The sequence below is a fragment of the Cynocephalus volans genome, chromosome 10 (assembly GCF_027409185.1).
Source record: "Cynocephalus volans isolate mCynVol1 chromosome 10, mCynVol1.pri, whole genome shotgun sequence".
NCBI lineage: Eukaryota > Metazoa > Chordata > Mammalia > Dermoptera > Cynocephalidae > Cynocephalus > Cynocephalus volans.
The window spans coordinates 4,610,725-4,628,497 of NC_084469.1; the positions used below are offsets into that span (position 1 = coordinate 4,610,725).

Below are 17,773 nucleotides of genomic sequence, written 5' to 3' on the forward strand. Positions count from 1 at the left end.
ATGGATTCCAGTTTTAATAGGGTGCTGAACTGGTACCACACCAGGAATCGATCTCAGGCATTTTCCCCTTTCACTCATATGCCATACCACTGTGAATCTGAGCAGGATGTCTGCAGACTGTGTGGAAAAACTCCAAAGAACATTTTGGTACCTAAAGAACCCAGGATGACCTAAGATAGTGGATATGTCAGCCTCAGTTCCAAATGCTGCAGATATGGTCACACAGAGTTTCTTAACTTAGTAATTGTTCATTTGATCCTCTTTTATAAGACTGACTTTTCCAATGTGGTGTTAAAGCTCTTAATAGAATATAGTTATATCCATCACAAGAAGCAGATCAACCCTGAATATGCTGTTTGCTGGAATGGTTAAAACTGTTTAGCAAGCAGCAGTTCCTTGCTGATGTAGTGTTTACTGTTGAAGGCATTGAATTCCCTTGTCATAAGGTGGTTCCTGCAGTGTGTACATTTATTTCAGGCTGTGTTCATGAGTAAGCTAATGATAGTAGACACACCCACACCTAGAAAATGTCGGATGTGGCTGCCTTATAGATAAAAATTATGCACACATGGTAGCAACAATAAAGGACAGCACTTGTAGAACAGTTTTATGAAACAACTTGCTACCTACAGGTAGAAGATCTGTTACAACAATGTTGAAAATAATTTTAAAATAATGCCGAGAATTGTTGAGTTTTGCCAATCTCGTCAGTTGCAAGGAATTAAAATGCTAAGAGATTTGTGGGCACAAGTTCACTTCTGGGTACCAGCAGGAAGCTTTTGTGAAGCTGCTGCCTGACCTTCTGATAGGTGTTCTCTGTAGGGACAATTTACCTGTGGGAAATGAGAGGACAGTTTGCTCAGAAGCTACTGAGCTGTGGCTAGAGTTCAACACAGAATCACCTACACAGCATTTGGCTTCAGAAGTCAACCACATGAGAGTTGATGCTCTTGGGGTGACTGAAGAGATGATTTTCATTAAAGCCTCTTCTGAAAAGCTTTGTAGTCTACTTCTGTACAACTGCCAAATGCAAAACATTCACAAGCTTTGCAGCCCACCAGCCAAGTTGCATAAAGTTGGATGGTCGTAACTCCTGATAACATCTCTAGAGCGGGTGATCAGTTAACTCTGAAAAACAAAAAGGAATCAGTAAAAACAAGCCCACTGTCAAGCTGTCTTCAGATCTGGAATTACACTTTCTAATTTTTTTTTGGCGGCTGTCTGCTATGGGGATCTGAACCCTTAACCTTGGTGTTATCAATACCGCGTCTAACCAGCTGAGTTAAACAGCCAGCCAGTGATAACATTTTGTGTAGAGCACAAGATTCCCTTCTGACACTGCAGATGGGTCTTCCATAGTTGTGGAAAATCGCAATGTGGATAAAAATGAGTCAGAAATAGTGGCCAACATTCCAACTGAGACCCCCACGTTATGGTTGTGAGTGCAAAACCACTCAAAGAGAGATGCTGGGGGCAGTCCATGGCTCACTTGGGAGAGTGTGGTGCCAATAACACCAAGGCCAGGGGTTCAGATCCCTATATAGGGATGGCCGGTTCACTCACTTGGGAGAGCGTGGTGCTGACAACACCAAGTCAAGGGTTAAGATCCCCTTACCGGTCATCCTTTTTTAAAAAAAGTAAAGAGAGATGTCCACTACCAATATGATCTGAAATTGACCAGAATGTGTACTGTGGCTACTGGGGAGACGTTTTTGATGCACGGTGGGGAAACTATCAATCCAGTCTTAAAGAAGCTCCATGGAAACCACCAACGTATCTTTTTTTGGTGGGCTTTTTTTGGTTTTTAGCAGCTGGCCAGTACTGGGATCCGAAACCTTGATCTTGGTGCTATAAAGAAGCCCTCTATCCAAGTGAACCACCAATGCAACTTTTCTTGCTGAATGGAACAGAAGAGTTGGAGCTGAATGGCAAAATGGTTGTATTACCACCTGATGGAGTTTGGATGTGTTGTCCCTGCCAAAACTCATATGGAAATCTGATCCCCAATGTGGCAGTGCTGGAAGCTGTTTGAGTCATGGGGGTGGATCCCTAGTGAATGGATTAATTCTCTCCCTAGGTGGGGAGATTGAGTGACTTCTCGCTCTGTTAGTTCCCAGGAGAGCTGGTTGTTTAAAAGACCCTGGCACCTCCCCTCTCTCTTGTTTCCTCTCGCCATGTGATCTGCTTGTAACTGCTGGCTGTCTGCCGCTTACAGCCATGAGTAGAAGCAGCCTGTGGCACATGCCAGATGCAACTGTTCCCGAATCGTGAGCCAAATAAGCCTCTGTTCTTATAAATTACCCAGTCTCAGGTGTTTCTGTTATAGCAACACAAAACAGACTAATACACCACCTGAATAGGTGTAGAATTCAGTGAGTACATACCCAAATTATGTGCTTTGTAATTGTCTTTGCTAGACAAGAGTCTATGAAAAGACAAAATGAGAACATAAAAACCTATCTGATAAATTTCGAAGCAAAAAGGTGGACACCACATTAAGTAATCAAACTTAGCACACCGGTAATGAGACCAAGTGACATAATGTCCTCCTGATGTGGTGCAACGGGAGGCACACATCATCACCCAGTCATATTCTTGCTGAAAGACTTAACCTGAACCTAATCATGAGCAAACAATTAGACAAATTGAGTTATAAAGCAAATTCCCACTGAAAGCGGTAAGCCTGGGTGGAGACTTGTGCTGATAAAGCAGGCGGGTTCAACTACAAGAAAAGAAGCAACCTGGTCCCAAATCTCAGCTTCAAATTTCTAACCCTGAATCTCAGCTTTGATTGTTTTTTTAATTTAGACATTCTAGTCCACTCAACATGATTAAACTGTTCTAAGTTGGGTAAATGACTTTACAATCTTGAAGGTGAAGAAATAAAAATAGAAGTAATAAGGTAATCAAACTCATAGTATTTATAATTTTGTGTTAAATTCTGGAATAAATATCATGGTCATCGGGATAATGTTTTTGTACTTCAAAAACTTTATGGAAAGATTCATAATTATCTTTCAATTCTAATTTTCCACGAAGTTTTTTGTTTTTTGTTTTTTTTTAAAGATGACCGGTAAGGGGATCTTAATCCTTGACTTGGTGTTGTCAGCACCACACTCTCTGAAATGAGCCACGGGCCGGCCCTCCACGAAGTTTTTGAACCTTATTAAAGGTTTCAAGTACCCTTATTAAACATTTTAAATGTCTCTAATGTTTAAGAGAATGTGAAATTAGGGAATCTAACAGATTAACTTTATAATTTAAATGTGTGATCTTTCAGGTGTATTTTAATTTGAAAGGCATAAGAAATCTGATTAAATTTGTAAACATTACTGTAAAATTTGAAAGAACATGACGGGCTGGCCAGTTAGCTTAGTTAGTAAGAACACAGTCTTGTAACATCAAGGTCAAGGGTTGGGATCCCCATACCAGCCAGCCACCAAAATAAAAAAGAAACTTGAATTACTGTCTTTGTAAATTTGACTTATTAGGTTTACAAGAATTGTTTTAATGTACCTTTGTTAAAGTTGTAAGTCAGCCACATTAGGCATTGGAAATGTTTAGAAATTTAATCAATCAAGTTTGTAATTGTGTTCATTGCTGAGGCAAATCTAACTTCTCAAAATTAGGAGATGATTGAAAATTAAAGAATAAGTTAAAGTAATTATTCCTATTTTTATAACCAAATCATTAAATGTATAACTAGAATAATAAACTGTTAAACTTGAAGGCTTAAAAGGAAAAATTTTATTTTTTTAATTTAAAGTTTTAATAAATTGAATATAAATTCAAACCCAAGGATATTGATCTTGTACAGAAAAGACCCTTTCAGACATTACGAACTCAAACTGATAGGCGGAGCAAGCCAAATTACTCTACTTCATAAAAAAGGAGAAAGAGAGGCAGGTGACAAAGAGGGACGGGAGGACCAGCATGGAGTGTGGCAGGAGCAGGGGAGCAGAAAGCCCACTAGGGAGATGGAGAGAGAGAGAGAGAGAGAGAGAGAGAGAGAGATGTATAATGATGATTTAGAGAAAGTCTTACTGTCTTCATTGCCTCCTCAAAGACTTTTAGTACAGACCTCCGTTGCTTTTTTCATTTTAAATCAACTTCGTTGAGGTATAATTTACATACACAAAATGAACCCATTCTAAGTGTACAGACTGACAACTTCTGACAAATGTACACTCCTGCATAACCACCTTCATAATCAAGATATAAAGCATTTCCATCACCTCCTAAAAGTTCTTATGTGCCTCTCCAACCCCTGGCCCCAGACAAACGCTGATCTGATTTCCACCACTATAGGTCACTTTTACATATTCCAGAACTTCATATAAACGGAATCACAGTATGTATGCTTTTGAGTCTGGCTTCTTCATTCATCGTAATGTTTTTGAAATTCATCTGTGTTGCACGTATCAAAGTTCCTGCTTTTTTTTACTGCTGAATATTATTCCATTGTGTGGATTTGTTTACCCGTTCACCTGCTGATGGACATTTGGATTGCCTCCAGTTTGGGCCTATTATGAATAAAGCTGTTATGAACATTAGAGTACATATCTTTTTTTAGACTTTTTTTTCATTTCTCTTGGGTAAATACCTAGGAGTGGAATTGTTGAGTCCTATGGGAAGTGTATGCTCAACTTTATAAGAAACTGAGAAACTGTTTTTCAAAGCAGTTGTATTGTTTTACATTCCCGCTTACATTTTTTCCTCAGTGCTTAACAGGAGTCATATTTGGTCTTGGAGGGGTAAGACAGTATCTTCGCTGACTTCAAGGTGGCCCCAATACATCCTGGTGAGTGTAAAAAGGTAGACCAGTAAGTGTTATTTTGGCTGGAGGAAAGGAAGCCCAAGCTACAGGTGACCTTGTCCTGTGTCGCCAGTAACTTTCAGTAACTTTTCAGGGCCTGTGCCCAGTGCAGTCCTTTGGATCCAGGAGAATTGTTTCCAGGAGTTAATTGCCATTATGGTCTGTCCGCAGCCAATTAATCTGGAGCTGACCTGATCCGCCTTCTGCCCTGCCCAGTCCTCCTTGGGAAATGCTAGAAGGGACGTGATCTCAGAATACTCTCTCAGTAGCACCCCAGGTCTGGGATCTCGCAGCTGGGGTGATGGAAGGGGATCGAGACTGCTTGCACATCTTGACATTTACAAACATGGGCCATTCAGAGCTGCACGGAGGGAGAAAGGGACTTTGACAGATGCCTCTTGATGACTCAAACCCTTCCCTTTCCCCATTCCAACCCCAAAGCTGTTTCTCTCACCTGTCAGTTCACTCTGGACTTTCAAGAATAGGAAGAGAGGGACTTCCAAGCACCTAAGTTGCTCAAATATGGCTACTGCAGGGCCCCGCCACCTTCAGATACAGTTGTCCTTACTGAGCATGGTTGCTATGTGTACTATCTAAAAATGCGTGAAATGGGGAAAAGAGATGGGTGGGGGCCCCCACTTGGAGGTAATGACGCCTCTGCCCAGGGACGGGAAAGAAGGGATGGGGCTTGGCAGAAGCACATGAAGGAAGGCCCAGAGGTGCAGTGGTTTGGAAGGGCCTGGGGACACGGTGACAAGCAAGACAGGGAAGGCTTCCCTCTTCCTCAGGCAGAAGCTGCGCAGGAGCCCATGGTGGGGGTGGAGACTTGGGGGAACTGAGTGTCTCCAATGCCCCGTCTCAGAAGCAGATCTGTGACAGCAAGTGCTACATTCTCCCGTCCTGGGCACAAGGCCTCCTAGAATAAAGACTACATTTCCCAGTCTCCCATGTGGATAGGTGGGAGCTCATCCTGGCCAATGACGTGTGAGTAGATAGGCCACGTGACAACTTTCCTACACCAGAGCTGACCTGTGGGCAGAGGCATGGAAGGAGCCTGCACTTCTGAGGACTTTGTTGTGCAGGCTGGACCCATCCTCCCCCGACCTCTACCTCCCTACCCCTCAGCTGTAGACAGCCCGTCGCCCTCCTTTTACTTGAGAGAGAAACAAGCTTCTTTCTTGTTTAAGCCACTGTTTCGTATTTTTGTTGTTACAAGATTATAGAGCCAAAGGAGGAGCTCAGGCTGGAAAGGAAAGCAGGTCCCAGCTGATAAAACCGCAGAGCTGGAGGGGTCTGTGGGGAGCAGAAGGCTGAGGGACCAGGGCGACAGGGCGGACAAAAAGTCTTCTGGCCTGGAGGGTTTTCAGGCCTCTGGGAAGAGTTCGAAGGGCCAGACTGTGCAGCAAGGTGGGGGAAAGGTGAAAAAGGACTACGAGAAGTCACCCAGAAGAACCCACTGTGCCACCCCTTGCACCCTCTCCCCTTTCCCACTCAGGCATCTAGCCCAAAGCTGGCTGAGCTGAGGGCAGGAGATTTTTACCAATTATCCATTTGGGAGTTCTCATTTCTATCCAGGCTTGGACACTCTGATTACAGATCTGAGACTGAATTGGCCACTTAAATGATCATAAGCCATAGAGACCAGAGTGAGCAATTGAGGCGATTGAGACCCACAGAGTTCTCATCGTCTTGGGGCAGAGAAGATCTGTGCCCTCCCCCAGTGCTCCCCCCACTTCATTCATTCATCTACCCAACAGGTATTTACTGAGCATCTACCGCCTGCCAGAAACTGTTCTAGGTGCTGGGGATAGGACAGTGAATAAAGCACCAAAAATCTGTGCCCTGATAGAGTTTACATGCTAATGAAAGGGGGACGGACCTAAACAGGATAAATAAGAAAAACATAAAGTATGATATGTTGTGATCAGTGCAAAGGAAACAAAGCTGAGAAGGGATAGGAAGTAAGGAGTTAAATTTCAGTTAGGGCCTCTAGGAAAGCCCTCACTAAAAAGTAACATTTCTGTAAAGACTTTTTGAAATGTTACAGGGGCATGGGAGACAGAAAATAGAGTGTGTCTTGATTATGTCACTGGTATTAACTTACTGGGTACAAGCACATACGTGCCTACATGTGTGTGTCTTGTGCATCTGTGTGCAACTGATGCAAGAAGTGGCTCCACAACCCCACGGCCAGGATGAGGGTCTGGAATGGACTGGAGCAAGGCGGGACAGACCTACCAGCCCAGCCCCGGTCTTCAAGCAAAGCCAAGAATGGCGCCTCGTGCAGCCATCTCTGGGCAGTGTCAGCGACACCTCTTGCCAGTCTGGACATCGCTATCTGGGAAAGAGGATGGGGCCGGGAGATTGTCAAGTCTCCTGTGTCTGGCCCTGTAGCATCAGGGGCTGGGGACAGCACGGGGTAACCATGGGTTCTCCACCACCACTGCCACATTCCACTCCCGAAGGTAGACAGGGTCTGATGGAGTTTTTCCAGGCTGGGTGGTGACCTGACCCAGCAGGGGCCATGGGGAAGGGGACCGTTCCTGGACAGTCAGAGGAGGTGTGTGACCCTGAGCCACCATGGCTGAGGGCAGGGGGCAGGTAGTAGCTTTGCCAGGAGCAGGCGGAGGGCGGGGCAGGGGAGGTCGGCAGTGCCCCCACCCCACATCCTGTTTTTGGAATGTGGGGCTCCAGCACACCCTTTTTCCTCTGGACCTTATCCAGGGCGGTGTACCCCACCCCCCCGGGAGACCGCCTCCCAAGGGAACACCGCACGATGGTGGGGAGGGTTCCCCGGCACGCCCAAGCAGGGGCTAACCTAGAGTTTTTCCAGGCTGGGCTGAGCTCCTGAGCCAGTGGGGGTAAAGGGCACATTTCCCACCCCTTCCTGAAAGTGGGCCTGTGGGTCCCCATCAGCAAATGAAAAGCTATGCAGCCGCCATGACTGACAGGGAGAGGATATGTCACCAGGGAGGCGAGTCCTAGCACCCTTCCCCCTCGGAGAGACAGGCATGGGCCCACCTCCAGTGCCTGAACCCACCAGCCCCACACAAGACCCTGGGGACTGTCAGGCCCTGGGACACCACCAGGGAAGCCCAGCCAGGCTGAGGGAGACAGTTCCAGGACAGGCTTAAGAGTACAGGCTCCAGAACTAGTCAGGCCGGTGTGAGGTAGGGCTGCATGACTGTGGGCAAGTGGCTTCGACCCTCTGAGCCTCAGTTTCCCCAGCTGAAAGTGGTACCTCCTGCCTAGGATGAAAGCAGATTGAATGAACTAATTGGTTAATTGGTGTGATGGGCTCCATACAGGGCCTGGCCCAGAAGGTGCACCGGTGAGGAGGGGTGGTATGCGGGTTGGGCAGACGCAGGGCAGAGGGTACAAATAGAACGTGCCAACCTGGGACTGTCCACTCCCTGGCCACTCGGATCACCGTCAGTCATCCTAACTCCCCTACCCTATGGGACAGCTTCTTTTGCCACTAGAACAATAGGAGGGTATTCTCAATTCAGAGCCTTCCTGGGTGGGGACGGGCAGAGAAGCCTTACTCTCTACGTATTTTTCACATTATGAAATAACATGTTCATATAATAAATCTGGAAATTACAGAAAACCAGGAATAAAATCAGCTGAAGCCTTTTTTTAACTACCAAAGCCAGCCACTCTTGATACCTTAATGTTCCTCCAGATATCCAGATATGGGATTTTTTTCCAGGCAGGGGGGTGGTGTTGGTTCTCTGTAATATGGTGGGGACCTTAGCATTAAGACCGAGAGCTGGAAGGAAACTTGGGGCCACCTGGCCCAGCCTCCTCAGCTGACAAGCCCACGCCGCAAGAGCTGAATGACTTGTGTAACGTGAAGCAGCGGCAGAGTTGGAACCAGAGGCTACTCCATGGTTGCTGCTTCTTAGTCGCCAGCAGCAAACCTCCCTCCAGCCCTGAAGACCATCTTCAAAGGGGACACTTAGTTAATAGCAGACCTAGGCCTCCCACTTTGGAGGAGTCTGTCAGGGAAGGGCTTCCATGAACACCCTGGTTTCCTTAATAAAGGCTGTGGCTCTGGTTAACCCCATCCTCCATTTCCAGATGGAGTCCTAGTTGTGGGGTGGGGGGTGGGATGGAAAGGGAGGGCTGGCAGAGCCCAGCAGGGGGTATGGCCCAGTGCCTGTTCCCAAGGGTGGAGCCAGCCAGCAGAGTCACCCTGTCCCTTTAAGAGAAGGAGAGAGAGCCCCTCTCGCTGTCCTGTCCTGTCACACATCCTGGCCAAATTTGAAAGGGAAAACGAAAGAGGGACCAGGAGGAACAGGTCCCAGCCATCTCCCAAGGTCCCTCGCACAGCTCTAACACCCCAGCCCCAGCCCCAGGGTGAGAGGAGTCAGGTGAGATTCTGGGGACCCCAGGGGCCTGTGGGGACCTGTGTGAGCGTGTGTGATGGGGAGGCTCTCAGGAGAGGTGGCGGCTGGAAGCAGAGCAGCCGGGGAGGAGGTGGGAGAGGGCTGGGCCTGCGTTCCCACCACACTGTAGTAGGAGTGGCAGGGGACACCTGCGACAAAGGGTCTTGTCAGACTGTGGAAGTGGGGACCACTTTTGTGTCACTACTCAGTCCCGAGAGGAGTTCACTGCAGTGAAAATGTCAAGAGAAACGGTGGGCAGGAAAGCGGGAGGAGTGGTCTCACCGGGTCTGCGCCCCCACTTCCCCCAGCGGTACCACGTCGGGTCTGGACCCCCGGGCTCCCGGCACCACCCACGCCCACAGAAAGCACCCGTGAGCACACAGGGCACCGCCGGGTTTCTGTCTCCACAGCGCAAGTCAAGGGCCGGCCGGCTGATCGCTAAGGCTCCCTCGCGAAGAATCCGGACTCTGGAGGAGCAGAGGGTCGAACCAAGCGAGCCCGCGGGTGTCTGGCTAAACGCCAGGCGGGGGGCTCGTCCCCAGCACCCACCGGCCCCAAAGACAAGGGAATCCCTAGTTGAGAACCACCTACTCCACTCAGACCCCCCCTTTGCCCCTCCTGTGCTTTCAGGGCTTGGAAGGGGCGGGGGTGTCCCTGATCTGTCCCAGCCTCTGACGGCCTGGCCCTGCGTCCCCGGCGCTATGGGGGAGTGGGCGTTCCTGGGCTCGCTGCTGGACGCCGTGCAGCTGCAGTCGCCGCTCGTGGGCCGCCTCTGGCTGGTGGTCATGCTGATCTTCCGCATCCTGGTGCTGGCCACGGTGGGCGGCGCCGTGTTCGAGGACGAGCAGGAGGAGTTCGTGTGCAACACGCTGCAGCCCGGCTGTCGCCAGACCTGCTACGACCGCGCCTTTCCCGTGTCGCACTACCGCTTCTGGCTCTTCCACATCCTGCTGCTCTCGGCGCCCCCGGTGCTGTTCGTCATCTACTCGGTGCACCAGGCCGGCAAGGAGGCGGGCGGCGCGGAGGCGGCGGCGGCGGCGGCGGCGGCGCCGTGTGCGCGCGCGCGGCCCGAGAGCCGGTGCGCGCCGTGCGCCCTGCGTGCCCGCCGCGCGCGCCGCTGCTACCTGCTGAGCGTGGCGCTGCGCCTGCTGGCCGAGCTCGCCTTCCTGGGCGGCCAGGCGCGGCTCTACGGCTTCCGCGTGGCCCCGCACTTCGCGTGCGCCGGCCCGCCCTGCCCGCACACCGTCGACTGCTTCGTGAGCCGGCCCACCGAGAAGACCGTCTTCGTGCTCTTCTACTTCGCCGTGGGGCTGCTCTCGGCGCTGCTCAGCGTGGCCGAGCTGGGCCACCTGCTCTGGAAGGGCCGCCCGCGCGCCGGGGAGCGCGACAACCGCTGCAACCGCGCGCACGAGGAGGCCCAGAAGCTGCTCCCGCCGCCGCCGCCCGCCCAGGTCGCCCGGCGCCCGGGGCCCGACCCCTACGCCCCGCCCGCCTACGCGCACCGGGCGCCGGCCGGCGACAGCGAGGGCGGCAGCGGCCGCAGCAAGGCGTCGGTGGCCACTGTCCGCCAGGACCTGGCCATCTAGCGGCGGGCGGACGGTGAGGTCAGAAGCCGGGCTCCACCACCTCGGCCCTCGCCGCTGAAGCAAGAAGTGGCTTCCGCAAGAACTGTCGCAGGGCCCTGCTGGGGCCGGGGACACGCAGTGGGGGCGGCCCGCGGGCGGCCTCGCACTTCCCTAGTGCTCCCAACCGCCGCTGTGGAAAGGAAAGCGGCCCGGGGGGTCTGAGAGAAAGTGGACAGGACGGGGTGCAGCAGGGTGGAGGGCAGTTGGTGACCCAGCGGTTTTACTGGGGACAAAAACAACGGTGATACCGGCATTCCCAGGCGTTCTCCTTGTTCAGAGAGAGGAGGGGAGCGCTTGTGGGCGCTCTGAGCGTGGGCAGGTGTGCACGTGTATACTCCGTGTGCACGTGCAAACCCTGCGTGAGCTCTGCGCTTGCGTGCACGTGCACACCGTGTGTGAGGGTCGTGCGTGCACGCGCGTACACGTGTATGTATGTACTTCCCAGGTGAGCTGTGGGTGCATGCACAGACGCGTGTAGGTCCGGTGTGAGCTGTGTGCGTACTTGTACACATTTGCATCCTGTGTGAGCTCCGCATGTGATCTCCTGGATGCATCGCGTGGGTGGACAGGATCGAGGGGCCGGCAGCACCCACAGTGGCTCCCTCCCCACCGCCCTCACCCAGCCCACCTGCAAGCGCACAGCCACAGTAAGGTCTGCCCTCCTGAGAGAGCCCACAGAGGAAGGGAGGCCAGGCCTCAGTCCCCTAGGGCCTGTGAGCACATCCGCATTCCCCACCTTGTGGCAGGGGCAGGGTGGCTGGGCCCTTTCATGGAGGCAGAGTGGGGGTGTGCGGTGGGGACAGAGGGCCAAGCAGACGAGTGTTATTCTTCTCTCTTCCATCTCCATCCTCCCCGCGCTGCCGCTGCTCCCCCCCCCCCCCCCCCCCCCCCGTCCATCCTCAGGAGAACCCCCCCTCCCCAGACACGTGCTCCTGGCTGTGCATTCCCCTCCAGCTAACCCTCCTTCCTCCCGGGGCACCAGGGGGGCTGTTACCCTGCTGCCCCATGTCCCTCTCCTGTCTTTCGTCCTTCAGCATCCCAGCAGGGTCGCTCTCGATAAGATCACCCAGGATCTAAGCGACAAGTCCAGGGGCCACCATCTGACCACACCTCAGGGGTCCTGTTGGACCCTGATGACCGGGCTCTACCTTTGACAGCCACGACCCCACTCTGCCTGATTTTCTCCTATGTCGCTGGCATATCCTCTGTCCTTTCATACGCTCCTCTTCCTCAGCTTTCCTCCTGTGCTCCACACAGCAGCCAGGGGGTCGTCTAAGTAGTCCCCAAATTAAACCCTTGGGGCTCCCCTGCCTTGAGGGTAAGTCCAGCACGGTTTGGCCCCACTTCTTCTGGCCTCCAGCCCCATCACAGGGGCTTCCCCGAGGTTTTTGCGTTCCGAACTATACAGAATTTTCTGTTCCTAACAAGCACCATGACCCCTTTTGCTTCCAAGTGTTTGAACATTCTGTTCTCTTGCACAGGAGCAGCCACCCTCTCTCTGCAGCCCTCTCCTCCCCCAGCAAACACCAACCCACCTTTTATTCTCATTTGGGAAGAAAATAGATGCCTTCAGGGAGAGGCCTTCCCTGGTAGCCCCCACTCCCAAGTCTGAGCTAGATGCCCTGTGGCAGCGAGCGTCCCCGGGGAGAGCACGTTTCCTGCTGGATGGCATTGCAGTCTCCCCTTCCATGGCACGTAGTAGGTGCTTAGTAAACATGTGTTGAGTGAGAAGCTGAAGGTGTCTCCAGGCCCACATGATCGCCACACCCAAGCACTCATTCACGCTTGCGGTGGGCACCACCAGCTCTCAGATGACAGTCGGTTCTGTGTCCCCAGCCTGGCCCCTCCACGTAAACTCAGATGTGGATGGACAGCTGTTTTCCAGATACGTTCATTTGACAAATATTTGTTGAAAACTTAATATGTCAATCAAAATAGCACGCGAGTCACTTATGTAATTTCAGGTTTTCCATTAGCCACACTAAAAAGGTAAAAGGAAACAGCTGAAATTAACTTTAGTAATATATTTTCCTTAACTTATTATATCCAAAATATTATCATTTCAACACATCATTGACAAGAAAAAGTATTGAGATATTTACATCCTTTTTTTTTCATACTAAGTCATCCAAATCTGGTGTATATTTTATTTACATTTAGAGCACATCTCGGTTTGGTGCAGCCACATCTCCAGGCGCAATGGCTGCATGTGGCTAGTGGCTGCTGCCCTCACGGAGCTCACATTCTGCTGGGGAAGGCAGACAATAAGCAAGTATATGATACATACCAGGTAGCAGTAAGAGTAAGGGGGGGGAGAGTGACATCCCTGAGGAGGTGAGACAAACAGAATGGAACGAGGGGCTACTCTTGAAGCTGTCCCCCAGAAGAGCTTTCAAGTGGAGGAAGTGGCAAGTGCAAAGGCCCTGAGGCAAGAATGCGCTGGGGATGTTTGAGGCCAGCAAAGAGGCTGGTGTGGCTGAAGTGGAGTGAGCGACAGGGAGAGGTAATCAGCATCTCAAACGCGACCCCAGCATCTTTAGTCCCTCAGCTCAGTGACTGCCACCTGCATCCACCCAGGCCACCTCCACCCAGCTGTTGCCCCAGCCTGTCCTCTGCCCACCTTCTGCATCTTATCATTCACCTGGAAGGACCAGAGCCAGCCCCATCACGGACGACCTGGAGTATTTCTCACGGCCTCTGCTCCTGCTCCCTCCAATGACAATCTGAACACCTCACTTGCTGTCTTGAAACTCTTCACACCTATTGCCCTTGGGAATCCAGTCCGGCTCCTGAGCTGGCTTTGACCTGAACCATCCCAGACTCCACAGCCTCACCTTTTTCACCATTCCAGTCAGAAACCAAAATGGTGAAAACACAGAGCTGTTGACAATTTCTGATCATGCAAAGCTCTTCGCCACCTCTGTTCCCCACCTAGCTAACCCTTGTAGAGACTTAGCTGAGAGGGGCCCCCTCTTCCAGGAAGGTTTCTGAGCCCTGCTCCAGGCCTGGTTAAATACCTCTGCCCCGCATCTCTGTAGGCCTGTACAAGACTCCCCAGGTTGTGTCCCAGTCACCAGATGGGCCCTGGCTCAATGCAAAGCACATCAGCCCTTGATGACCAGGCTCTACAGCAGAGGTTCTCAAGTGGGGGTGATTTTATCCCCCCAGGGGACGTTTGGCAATGTATGGAGACATGTTTGGTTGTCACAGCTAGGGGGAGGCACTGCTAGCATCTAATGGGTAGAAGCTGTGGATGCTGCTAAACACCATGTGATGCACAGGACACCACCTCACAACAAAGAATTATGCAGTCCAAAATGTCACTAGTGCTGAAGTTGAGAAACTGCCTTACAGTGATGTACTGTCAACCAATGAGGGCAACCTCGAGCCCAGAGATTCCCAACAGCAAAGGCAGTACCCAGAGGAGGCACTTTGTAAATGTGGGGGCCACTGCTTTGGTTGTCACCATGATGGGGGACCCTGTTGGCATTTAGTGGGCAGGGGCTGCTAATACCGAGATATACTCCCGCAATAATAAATTGTCACTCACAACTTCAGAATGTCCCACTGGACATTTACGTAGTGAAAAACTTCTGCATAATTACCTGAGCCCCAAAACCTGACTCTTGTTTTACATGTAAAACATTAAGGGTTTTTGTTTGAGGCTTTTTTGCACGGTTTTACCATACATTGAGTATACCAGTTTTTATTTCAACATCCACTCATACTCTTTAATTTTCCAGGGCTTTTTTACAAACTGGCTTCCAACCTTCTTTTAAAACCAAATGTGCTCGCTAAAAATAAAGGCAAGTATTAATGCATTAAAATACATAGCACTTTCCTTTAATTTCCCCTTTACAATACGGTTGTGATAGCATATTGAGTTTTTAAAGCGTGTGTACAGGTATGTGGTATTAAATTTCATTTCAGATTCATAAAGGTGTTAGAAAATATTTACTAGAGGAAAAGCACCTCTGTCGCCATGGCTCCTCCAGCCTGGGGAAGACCCTGTTAACTGAGGAGTTGCTGCCACCTGGTGGCTAAAGTAGAAATGGCTGGCAGCCTCCTGTTCGCCTCTTCCTGCCAAGGTCCCCCTACTCCCCCACCTACACCCCAGCCTAGTGCTTGATGCTTCTTCTGGGGCTTCGGAAATCCAGGGAAGAGCCCTGGGCTGAGAGTTGGGAGCCCTGAGCACTGGTTCCCGATCTGCCACTAATTTGCTGTGTGACTCTGGGCTAGGGCCCTGCTCTCTCTAGGCTGTGATGTGTAGCGTGAGGGACGTGCAAAACTGGTATCACAGGGATTGCCACACACTCCTCTCAACCAGCAGCAGCCAGGTTTTCCTGCGCCCTGTCTGTGCCTCCTGCCCAGAGTGGACTTTGGGTGGACAGGAGAGGGCAGGACCATTCTTGGAGGCATTGGCACGGATGGGCCAGCCTCCCGGGCTTCCTCCACAGGCCTCCTGTGCGTTTGCCCATGCCATCACCTCTCCTGTGAAGGTCAAGTCTGTGGTCACTCCCAACACAGAACTCTGCCCCAGCCCCTTGCTTCCCAGGAACCAGGGGATTCTGAGGGCAGGAGCTGGCTTTCCTCCTCAACTTGGGGGTTCCCTAGAGGCAGGGCAAGTCTTTCCTCCACCCTCCCTGCTCCCAGACAGGGGCTCCCTGACATACGCGCTGTGGACCTCGACTGAGGGCTTTGTAAGGGCAGCCTGGTCTCCTCCTTCCTCAGGGTCTCCACAGACCCCACAGGGCACCACAGGGCAGGCCTTGGAGGAGGTCACTGGCCAAACCCTTGGCCCCCAGCGTTCGTTCAGTCCTGACCATAGGGACTCAGAGCCCCTGCCCAAACATCGAGAGAAGGGGGTGGAGGCAGCGAGGCTCTGAGGCATGCGTAGAATAAATATAACTTTATTCTTTATCCAGTAGAACTCAGTGGAAAGTCCAACAGTAACAGGTGCACCAGCGGGCTCCAGGGGGATGAGACCCCAAACCCAGGGCAAGGAGGTCAGGGCAGAGCCAGCTCCCCAAGCCCAGGGTGCAGGGGTGAGGGGAGGGGATCCCCCTATAGGCCCGTCCCGCGGGGCAAGGAGGGGGCACAGGTGTGGGGGGCAGGCCAGGAAAATGGAGGAACTCAGGCCATGTCTGTCGACTGTCTACTGTCGTGGGTGTGTGTGTGTGTGTGTGTGTGTTTGTGTGTGTGTGTCTGGGAGCCCTGTGGGGGTGCTGGTGGCTGTGAGGCTAAGGGCAGGGACAGCTTGGACCCCCTGGCCGGCCCCTTTGCAGTGGGGGCTGGGGACTTGGATGACGTGGCCCTGCTGAGGAGGCAGCTCTGCTGAGACAGGGTGAGGAACACAGGCCGCATGTCCCGAGGGCCCCTAGCTCTGCCCCGTCCCACTTCTTGTGGTGGGTGGAGGCAGGCGCCAAGGCGAAGAGCCCCCTCCCTGTAGGGCTGCTGTCCATGCCCAGCCCAGTGGTCAGGCAGAGGAGGGGCTGACTGCTTTTCCGGCACAAAGGAGGGGAAGGCATGCCTTGGAAAGTTAGTCCTTCACAGTTTTAAAGAGAAAAGAAAACTGAGGAGAAAAAGGCTGAGGAGGAGGGCTGGGGGCACAGGGACGTGGCGGGAGGGTGGGAGCCCCTGCTGAGCCCTTCCCTTCCCCCAGGAACCACCCTCTCCAGCTCTGGATCCAGTTCCCCCCAATACACAGCACAAATTCCTTCAGTATAAATGTGCTTAAAATGAAAATTCTTATTAAAAAAAATCAAAACCAAAAAAAAAAAAAATTAAAATAAAAACAAAACCAGCGAGAATTAATACCTGGGGTTGGTACGGCAGGGTATGTACAGGGGGAACCCCCCACCCAGACCCACCCCCTCTGTCACCAACCAAGGCAGCAGGGAGGTTCCCCAGCTGGGGAGCAATGGCTTGTGAGTTCTGAGGAGGGGGAGCCAGGTCCTGGCGTTTGCTGGTGATGAAGATGTGGCGAGCTGGGCAGAGGGTATCTTGATGAATGCGAGGTCCCCAGCCCCACTCTGAGGCCCAGGACCTGGGGTCCTCGCTCAGTTCACAGCCTTGCCCCGGCGTCAGCCTAGGCTGTGGAGCAGGCAGTCCGTCATGGGCCCAGGCCTCTGTCCAAGAAGTCGCTGCCTCCTCCCTCCCATCCTCCAGGAAAGGATCCCAGTCCTGTCTGGGAGGACAGGTGGGGACAGGGCTGGCAGGGGTCACATGGTCGGTAGAAAGGCAGAGAAGCCAGGGCACGGGGCAAGGGCTGTGTCCACGTGGCGCGGGCAGTCACGGGGAGTGGGTGGCCGGGCTGCTTCTGTTGGAGCTGGGGCTTAGGCTGGGGCTACAGCTGCCTGGTGGGGGGGCTAGGCCACCCCCTTCCCGCCCCCCGCCCCCTGGCTGTCCGCTCAGAGTGTCCAGGCCTTCTGAGTTCTCCAGCATTTCCTGGATGAGAGGTGGCATGGAGCCCGGGATCTCCATCTTCAACGTGATCACCCTCTCAGCCCCTGCAGGAAAGGAGAGGGCAGAGGTCAGCATGCCATCCCACTGCCCTGGCCTAGACAAGCTTGGCTCCAGGAAGGAAGGTCACTGGGGGTGGGAGGAGCAAGACTACCAATATCAGCATCTACCATGCACTGAATTTGGGACTCAGTTCTCTGACATAAGCCAGCTCTCTCAAGCCCCAAGTCCGGGGGCTTGTAGCAATGGGGCGAAGTGGTTCAGAATTCGGGCCCCGGGGTCGGACTTCCTGCCTGGGTTTCACACTGGGCCCTTGCTCCGCGCTGGGTGCTGTGGACTATACTACTGACACCTCTGTAAACACAATCATTACGCCCACTCCTCAGAGGCGAAACTGGGCTTCAGAGCTGTTAAGTAACCTGCTCAAGGACATAGTTCTAGAGCCATGCTCTGACGACCACACAGAGGTAATGCAGCCA

At 52.2% G+C, this 17,773-nt stretch overlaps 2 protein-coding genes and 1 pseudogene across 4 annotated transcripts in view; 2 read left to right on the forward strand and 1 right to left on the reverse strand.

Annotated features, from left to right (window-relative positions):
* On the forward strand, positions 1–1,203 carry LOC134389708 (kelch repeat and BTB domain-containing protein 2-like; annotated as a pseudogene).
* An 8,705-nt stretch (positions 1,204–9,908) lies between these two features.
* GJD3 (gap junction protein delta 3) lies at positions 9,909–10,915 on the forward strand. Its single transcript, XM_063109048.1, has one exon. It carries the CDS (start codon positions 9,909–9,911, stop codon positions 10,791–10,793), a length of 885 nt encoding a protein of 294 aa, XP_062965118.1. The 3' UTR covers positions 10,794–10,915.
* A 4,841-nt stretch (positions 10,916–15,756) lies between these two features.
* The window catches only part of RARA (retinoic acid receptor alpha), a 41,753-nt gene continuing 39,736 nt past the window's right edge, over positions 15,757–17,773 (reverse strand). For all 3 annotated transcript variants that reach the window (XM_063109471.1, XM_063109470.1, XM_063109472.1), the window contains one exon: positions 15,757–17,341. In XM_063109471.1, the coding sequence (XP_062965541.1) occupies positions 17,124–17,341 (218 nt within the window). In that variant the 3' untranslated portion in view covers positions 15,757–17,123. The remainder of the gene's footprint in view (positions 17,342–17,773) is intronic.

What these genes read in the sequence shown, in the direction of transcription:
- GJD3 (XM_063109048.1), top strand. Translation starts at nt 9,909, where the DNA reads ATGGGGGAGTGGGCGTTCCTGGGCTCGCTGCTGGACGCCGTGCAGCTG.